A 9,129-nucleotide genomic window follows, 5' to 3' on the forward strand; every position below is an offset into this window, starting at 1 on the left:
CACATGGCCTTTTCCGTGACAGTCCTGCACTCCGTGACATTCTTGCATCAATGTCCTCTGCCCGAGAAGCGACTGTCCCCCACTTCCAGAGGGCTCCCTTGGTGAGGGCAGGAATGAGAGTGCCACAGGGTATGCTTGCCAGCTTTTGAGGCCCCAGGACGGTGCTGAATGCCATGCCCTGTGGGGTGGGTGCCGCCCGCCCCTGCTCCCCCCAGCACTTCGGCCCTGGAGCGGACTGCCGGCACCTCGAGTCTCTCAGTCCCAGAAACAGGACGTTGTCCTTGGCAGTCCCTGTGTCCGTAGGGCTGGGCAGGGAACAGACTGTGCAGGCCGTGGGACTCCCCATTTCGGGCACAGACACTGAGTACCCTGATGAAAGTGAAAGGCGAGGGTGGGGCAGACTCACCCAGACACCTGCCCAGATGCCCTTGGTCTTCAGTGGAGCATCAGCGCCCTCTGCAAGAGCCAAAAGGTGGGAGGAACCTGAGAGTCTGCGGACTGGTAAACGCAGGCACACAACGTGTCTGTCCGCAGCATGAGATGCTACTGAGCACTGGAAAGGGAGGGAATTCTGCCACCTGCTACCTCCTCATGGGCGAGCCTTGAGGACAATACCCTGAGTGAAATAAGCCAGTTGCAAAGAAACAATGCTGTATGACCCCACTCATGGGAGGGCCCAGGAGCGGCCACCTTCATAGGAACAGGAAGTAGAGTGACAGGTGCCTGGGCTGGGGTGGGGGGGATGGGGAGTAAGTGTTCTCAGGGGCGGAGCTCCAGTGTCACAGGGTGAAGAGGTCTGGAGATAGGATGCACAATCATCTGAGGGTAAAAATGATCACCGTGGCCAGTTTCGTCTCCTGCATATTTTACCCCAAGTTGAAAAAGACAAAAACAGAGAGCCAGCCTCCTTCTGCACACCTGCTCCCTGGGGAGGACTGAAGGGCCAGCTCTGTCTGTGGGAACCCGTCCCCCTCTGGACTTTCTCCTGCGGCTTCTCAGGCCACAGGTGCACATGTGGAGGCCACACGCTGGGGGGAGGGGGCACCCAGGATCCCCCAGCGGATGTGAGAGAAGCCCGTAAGGGTGCCAGATGGCAGGGCTGAGAGGGGCGGGAAGCCTGCGGAGGCAGGAGGGGGCCCGCTGCTCAGCCTGACGCCGCACACCTCCTCCAGCCATGGTCGGGGCCAGACAGAAGCAGGTACTGACCCTCCTCCCCACCTGCCTCGCCCTGGCCTTCTCCCTCGTCGCGGTGGGCAGCAGCTACTGGTGCGAGGGGACCCGGAAGGTGGCAAAGCCTCTGTGCCTGGACCAGCCGGGTGGGCCGCACTGCAGTCACTTCAGCGGGGGCCACGACAGCGATGGCAGGAGGGACACCGGGAGCCAGGTTGTCCAGTACATTTGGGAGACGGGGGACGACAAGTTCATCCAGTGCAGGTTCCACGTGGGGCTCTGGCAGTCCTGCGAGGAGAACCTTGGCGGCACAGGTGAGCACGGCTGTGGGGGACGGGGCTGGGGACAGGTGCAGAAGCTCTGGAGCTGGGCCGTCTGGCTTTGAGTCCCAGCATGGCTGGACTGGATCCTTGGGCAACCTCTTCACCTCTCTGAGCTTGCTTTCTCAGCTGTCAAATGGGAATGAGAGTGGTACTCATGACCAAGAGTTATTATAAAGATTGACTACATGCACTGTCTTGCAACCGTGCCTGCAACACCCCAACTGTGTGTTGGTAAACACTTGCTTTTACCCTTCGCTACTGTCTCCCAATCCCTAGAGAACCCCAGATGGCCCTGTCCGTCTCCAAACTGCATCCTTGCACTCCGAAGGGGGGCTTGGAATGGCAGGTTCTCTTAAAAAACTGACTTTTATCATCATTGGTGGGAAGGGGACCCCCCGCCTCTGTGGGGCACCTACCAGAAGTGAGAATCCTTAACAAGTTAGACCTTTGTTTCTGGAAACCCTCAAAATAACCCTGCAGAGTAGATACCGTTTCCTCGGCTCACAAATGAGGAAACTGAGGCTTAGAGTTTCAGGTCACATGGCTGGTAAGCCCGACCCCTTTCTCAGCCCCATGATGCAGCTCTGATCTTTTGAGCTTCTGTGGGTTTGGCAGAGGGGTGGTGAGGGAAATGGGGGAGAGGGAGAGAAGAGAGAGAGGAAGTTTTGGTGTTCGGAGCTCCTATATATCGGAAATTTCTTTCTTTCTTTCTTTCTTTCTTTTTTTTTTTAAACCTCCCAAGGAACTGAGAAAGGAGGACTTGGACTTGGACTCCCCAGGGTCAGGCATCCTGCCCAGAAACCCAAGCCCATGCTTGGGGCCAGGATTCTCTTCCCTTCCTGCTAGGAAAGCATACTCCTCAAGGTGGAAAGGAGAGGTCCCCCTCCCCATTTGTCTTTTGATCTTGGGCTTAACGTGTTAAATTTCTTGACCAGCTTTTTACTTTCTCTGGAGTTTCTAATGGCCTTTTCTAATGGCTTTTTACTTTCTCTGGAGTTTCTAATGTTAGGTTTTAGTTTTCTAAAACCTAACATAGCATTAGGTTTATTCTTGAGGTCTGAGTAAAAGGATCCAAGGAGGAACCCTCTGATATGGTGCTTACTCCTCTCCATCCTGCCTTAGTGGGGGCCACAGAAGGGCAATGCCAAGTCTTACCCTTCCTCATGTCCCAGTCCGTGTGTATGGCCTTTGCTTTAAGTGGGATGCACACCCTGCCACAGTGCCTCAAGCTAAGGCTGCCAGAAACCCCTCCCTGTCCCGTCCTCTGGGGAGTGCAGCTATCTTCCTATAAGCCTGCTCTCTCTACCCCACAAACAGGCCCAGAAGGCTTAGGGTCTTGCATTCTGGAGGGGACCAAAGGCAGTCTCCGATTTTCAGTTTGAAAAATATGGTCACCAATCCCATAGACGAGTTGCTTGGAGACTTGCACTCCCCTTCCAAATCCCCATCTAAGGAATGCCTACTTCAGTCCATAGCTGTGTGTAAGCATCACACTGGCTATCAAATGTTTGCTGAGCAGGACAATCGCCCAGGAAGTTAATACACACCCAGGTGCCCAGCCCCTGGAGATTCTGATTCAGTAGATCTTAGAGGGGGTCTAGAAATCTACAGTCCTTTTTGAAAAAATATGTTTAACCAAGGTAATATTTACACATAGATAAAAGATAAAATCATTTTGAAATGCTTATAAGAAAAATCAACAGACCCCTGCTGCCTTCTGGCTTTTTTATAACCTAGTCCCGCCCATCAGGGAAACCCCTTTTAGCTAAGTTGTTTCTTCTGGTATTTGTTTCCATGTTTCAAAAAATATGTGCTGTCTTCATGTTAGATCTTCTTTATTGACTTGCTGTCATAATAGATGAAGCTAAATCTCTTGTATCCCCCCCGTCCCACATCTATTCTGCCCTCTTCCTGACGTACCTACATTTCTGTTTTAGATAAATCAACAAACCAATCATTTATTTGGAGTATATAAATATTGTTCATCATGGAATCAAAAAAGTGCTATTATTACATTAAATTTCCTGTGTAGCTTTTTGTTTTTCCTAGAATTCCCAATTGCCTTTTCTTTTCTCATCCTCATAGCATTGCTTTTTAGTCCCCTCGGCTCTCCTTTCCATCGGGTGTTATCTGTATTTCTAATAAGCTCCCCTGGTGATTAAGACACACACCAAAGTCAGAGAAACATGACCCAGGGGACAGCAAAGCCCTCTGGAAAAAGGGCACTCAGAGCAGCACAGAATGAATTTGCTAAAAGCCATTTCCTTGTTAAGTGCAGGAAGAATGTGCTAGGGGAATGGAGGGAGAGAAAGGTAAGTGAGCCAGAGTGGTGAGAACTGAGATGAAACTAAAACAAGGAAAAATAGGACAATAGTTTTCACAAAGACTGACCTATGATATGGGAATAGAAACGACGAAAAAGTTCCTTATAGCTCTGGGCATGGCGAAGTCTTCATAAAGGAAGTGGCCGCTGCGCCCAGACCTCCAAGCAGGACTGTGATTTTAGTAGATGGAGATTAGGGCTGAGGTTATTCCAGGCAGACAGGACAGAATGGGCAAAGGTCTGAGGCAGGACACTTCCGGTATCTGCATGAGAAAACAAGGCAGGGTGGCAGGGGAGGCCTCATCATGGAAGAATTTAATTCACGTGCCTCTACAGTGTCACCTGAGGCAGCTTCTCCTCCCCTGCAACACAAAGTCAGGGTCACTCCAGGACAAGGAACCGAGCAAGACCATGTTCCCTGGGAAAAAAAAAAAAAACCTAACTGAAGAAAATTAGAAGCATCACTAATTGTAATGCTAGGGCAAGTTGGGCCACAGTAGAATGTGAACCTGAAGGCAGGAATTAGAAGATTAGACATTAGGACCTGCTTCCCCAGTGACCAGCGAGCTGAGAGAAAGGACTCTACAAGGGCTGGGCTCGGAGGAAGGCTGGGCTTTGCAGGGACTGGAAGCCTCATCTCTTAAATGATGTCAAAGCATCGGGCTTCAGGCAGGAGTGGAAGCAGGTGCAAACTGTCTACCGGCATACGGCACATGCCTGACATAGTCACACAAACACTGTGCAGAGAGATGATATAAATTGTTTCTGAGCTTTCCGCTAAAAAGTTATTACCAGATTGGGGGAGGGGGGGCCTTCTCAACCTAAAACAGGAGCCAACGGCTACATGAGGGTCTTTCAGTCTTCCTCGAGAGACCAGGAATCTCAGTGGCACTTCTGCCAACCCGCTGAGTGTTTACTGTGCACACACACACACTGCCTTCTCGTGGATCACACACCTGAAAGGCTTTAAAATATTTAAATATATTTAAATTAAATTTAATTTTATAAATTTTAATTTAAGTTATGGGTTTATTTGAATAGAATTAAAAGATTTAAATTTAATTTAGATTTAAATAGATTTAAATTAAAATATATTTGAGGTTCTCAGTGATTCATGCACAAAGCCAAGTAGAAATGAAGAGTCATTTTTGGGTTTATGCACATCTTATATACTTGATGTCATGCCAAAAAGAGACTTTAACAAGCACCTCGTTGGGTTTTCTCAAAGAGGATGACCCCTGCCCCGCCCCGAGATGCGTTTTGAGATGCTTTTTGTGAAATTAAATAAAAAGAGTTTTGATTTTCAAAACAAATTGAAAAATGTTGCATCTTATACTCTCTTCTTGAAAATTCACAATGCACGTTAACATGTTAAAATTTCTAAGAGGCACCACAATGAAGAAGACTGTTCACTGTTTATTACATATCCCAGGGCTTCCCGAAGTTAGTCAACCACAGGAAAAAGAGTCTGTTTGGAGGAACGTTCCTTGTGAAAGTCTTACCTAAAACAACAGATGCCTTTTACAGGTGGGAAAACTGACTTCTCGAGACAGAAGTGCCCCCGACCCCCTTTGAAGACTGAGCAATTAGATACTAGTAAAGCAAGACACAGAGGTCAGACTTCTTAACCCAAACTCCCTATTTCCCCCCTCCCCGACCCAAAGCCCAAAACTTAAATAAAGGACAATTGTCTTATAATTGCGACTAAATGCATTGGTGTCCATCGATCCAAAAAACCTATTTCCCATTAGGAAACATATTAAAATGTGAGCAGAGGTTTTTTGGATTGATGGACACCAATGCATTCATACAACTTCATTATATTAGGTAAACCTAATTAGGTAAACCGGGTAAACCACAATCTTTAAATATGGTCATTACTTTATAAGAACCAAGAAGAGGATGTCTTCTCCAGAACACCTTTTTTTTTTTTTTTTTCCCTCCCTCAAGAGAAACTTGATCACCTTCACATGTTACAAGATGACCTCAGACCAGAAAGTTTGGAATTAAGTTTTTATTGAATAATAACTAAATTCATAGCAAACCTACAAAAGAACGAAACAAAAGATATTCATCCCAGGTCAAAAACCAGTGCCCACAGAAGGTGGTAACAGAAGCGAACGGAGCAAGGGGAGCAAGGAATGGTAATGACCTTGAACCTCACCCCCAGCTAAAGGAGGCAGTCCCTGGCTCTGCTCAGCGTTACGACCTCGTGGACTTAAGCGCTCGGTATTGTCAGATCCTTTGATTTTTCATGGAAAGTAAGATATTTAGATTTCCACGTGAGAACTCCCAATTTTAAAAATATCTTGAAGGGGCACTTGGGTGGTTCAGTCGGCTAAACCCTGGACTCTTGGTTTCAGCTCAGGTCATGATCTTGTAGTCATGGGATGGAGGCCCCCATGGGGTTCCATGCCCCGCAGAGAGTCTGCTTCAGATGTCTCCCTCTGCCCCTCCCCGCTGCTCAATCTCTCCTCTCTCTCTCAAACAAATAAATAATCTTTTAAAAAAAAAAAAGTTATCTTGAAAACACTGCATTGGCCCGGGAAAGCACGTCTGCCGCAGAATATGGCCTGGGGCCCCCCGTTAAAGCTCACTTCACACAAACATCTGCTCTTAAGTGTAATTTATCACAAGTGCCTGGGAGATTCGGGGGACATGAAAGAAAAGGATTATAGCTAGAGGTGAATGGGAAGGCACCCAAATGGCTCAGACTGCTCGGGAGATCTGCCAGTAAGCACTCCAGCCTGGAGAGGGTGCCCTTGATCCAAAAAAGCCCAGGAAAGAGGCCTCAGGGCAGGACAACCACCCCCAGCGCTGCTGCAGCACCGTGAGGCCTCCTGGATGTTTTCCTTCTAAATCAGCTTCCTCTCTGTCCCCGCAAAAGCTGACCTCCAGGGGAGCTCTGGCCTGGAGTGTGATTTGCGGACATCCCTGGCTCAAGCCACCTCTTCCTATTCCCACTCCTGTCACCCTAGTGCCTTTCAAGGGGGGGGCAGTGCCTCTGATTCCAGGGTCCAAAATGAAAACTCGTGGCCGGACGGCACTTACATTGCGCTCTTTTCCTTAGGCGAGGCAATGAGTCAACAAAATGTGCTGGGTTCCAGATCTTCACTGTTCTGCTAAACCCCACAAAGGGTCAAGGACGGAGGGGCCCAGGCACCCGGTGTGGGGCAGGAGTGGAGGGCGAGCGGACGGGGATGCGAGAACCCAGCGCTGGGGACCTGGCCGCTGTGTCCCAAGCTGGCTCGTTGCCCCACTTGGCTGGAGAAGCCCTCGCCGCCCAGCTATGTAACACCCGCCTCTCTGGCTTTTGTGGGATTTATGAAGATTTTTCCTTTTAATCCTGCTGGCCTCATTCAAAAGGAACACCATTTCTGGGGATTCAGATTAATCGAGGGGTCACTGTGACCTGACTCCTTTCCCTGGCTGACCTCAGCCTTCAGAGCTACGGTGAATTCCCCTAATCTTCTTGGCTGGCCCTCACCTTCTCTTTGCCCCACCCCTGGCTCTGTACCTGGTCCCCTCTTTATTCCTGTGACAAAGGGCAGGCCTATTGGGAAGGCCACAGAGATGATCAGTGATCCGTGCATTATGTAGAAAGACAGCAGGTGGGGAAAAAAAGAAAGAAAGAAAGAAAGAAAGAAAGAAAGAAAGAAAGAAAGCAGGTGATAATACAGAAAAATACGAGCGTCTGGTGGGAGAACCCAGTTCCTGATTCTGACTCTACCAACCTGTCTGAGCCTGGTCTCCAGATCTGTCAAAGGCAATGTGTACTCACCCTGATGGATAACGAATCACTCCAAAAAAAGAAAAGTGTCAGGCATTTCACAGAATCCTTGCACAATTGTGAAATTGGAGCACCCATTTCACAGATGAAGACAGTGAAGTTTCGATACAATGTTTCTCTGAAAGCAGCACGTGGTGTAGAGACATCCCCCCTAAGTTGGCAGGGGGTGCTTTTTGGAAGAACCAGGGGGATGCGAACAAATTTTGGCAGCTCTGACCGAAACATCACAGCCGCTGGCTGCCCCCACATCAGAGAATCTGCAAGAAAAACAGACTCCTTGCCTCAGTGCAAAGTTGGCTTAATTAAAAACTGGCTGAATTAAAACTGGCTTAATTAAAACGTGGCTGAAGAGGTCACACTGGCTTTAGATTGGCCAATGGGTCCCCGAGGCTGTCATCCTCACCCTCAGGCTGTGCAAATATCCTCCCCCACCCCCAACCTCAGGCCGCTGGTTGTGAATGGTTCTGTGACAGGTGAAGTCCTTCTGCATGTCTGTTCTTCAGAAAGTGTCCCAGCAGGGCAGCTCAACCAAATAAAAGCCTCTAGCATAAACCCAGGCTTCGTTTGTCTTCCTCTGATAGCCCCGCAGAGGAGCCCTGCAGATGTGCAAAGCAATGAGGCCCCAGGGAACTTGGAGTTTCATGAGGAAAAGTATGGCAAATCTTAAGGATTATCATCTTTTGGACCGGTGCTGTCAAGGGTGTGAACTGCTCCTGCATCCGGTCCTTCCCCAGTGAGCCTCACTCCATGGAAGGTGTAGCCAAGGGAAGGTCTCTGTGTTGGGAGGATAGGGAGAGGAGGCTAGCCATACAAGAAGAGAGACTTTGACTCAGTGCTGGAGGAATAGGGAGCCGCTATAGGTTCTTGAATCAGGGAGTTGTAAAGTTTTTTCCGGCGAGATAAACACAACACCAGGCAAAGTGGGTGCAAGGCAAGATTTATTAAAAACACTCTCCGGCAAAGTTTCAGGGCTCAGGAGAAGGGGAGCCAGGAAAGTTGCGCCGGGAGGAGGTGGGCCCCCTCGGGCGAGGGTCCACGACTCTGGAAAGCAGAGTGGCGGAAGTCGCGCCCAAGGCAGGGAGGAGGGGGCTTTTAAGGGGTCTCAAGGGGAGCTCAGGGGTCTTCTGGCAAGTTTCCCTTATTTGGATATTTCTCCTGCTTGTCGGGGTCCCATTGGTCCACAGGAGCCGGAGGCAGGAGGGTCTCAGATTCCTGCGTGGGCCTTTGTTCTCCTGTCCGAGCTCAGGTCTTGTGGTGGGAACTTTCGCCATCTTAAGTAGCCCTTCCTGCCAGCCCAACAGGAGTTACCTGGCATTTTCTCTCCAACAAAAGAGAAATAATTTCCACAGTCAAAAGATGCTCCCCTGAGCTTATTTCTGTCCCCGAACCTTTCCAGCAAAAGTTGGTGATGTGACCCTTGTAAGGACCTATTTAGAAACTATCCCTGCTCCCCTTCCCCCAGAGGATTTACAGGTAACAAAGCCCAGATACAAAGGTGGGTCAGGCCAGGTGGAGACATTGAT

General features: G+C 49.3%; 1 protein-coding gene across 1 annotated transcript in view; it reads left to right on the plus strand.

Moving 5' to 3' along the window:
* Positions 1 to 844: 844 nt before the first annotated feature.
* Positions 845 to 9,129, plus strand: part of GSG1L2 (GSG1 like 2) — a 17,645-nt gene continuing 9,360 nt past the window's right edge. The window contains exon 1 of the mRNA XM_059380946.1: positions 845 to 1,484. Within this exon, the coding sequence (XP_059236929.1) occupies positions 1,175 to 1,484 (310 nt within the window). The 5' untranslated portion in view covers positions 845 to 1,174. The remainder of the gene's footprint in view (positions 1,485 to 9,129) is intronic.

This window comes from Mustela nigripes, chromosome 16, assembly GCF_022355385.1.
Source record: "Mustela nigripes isolate SB6536 chromosome 16, MUSNIG.SB6536, whole genome shotgun sequence".
NCBI lineage: Eukaryota > Metazoa > Chordata > Mammalia > Carnivora > Mustelidae > Mustela > Mustela nigripes.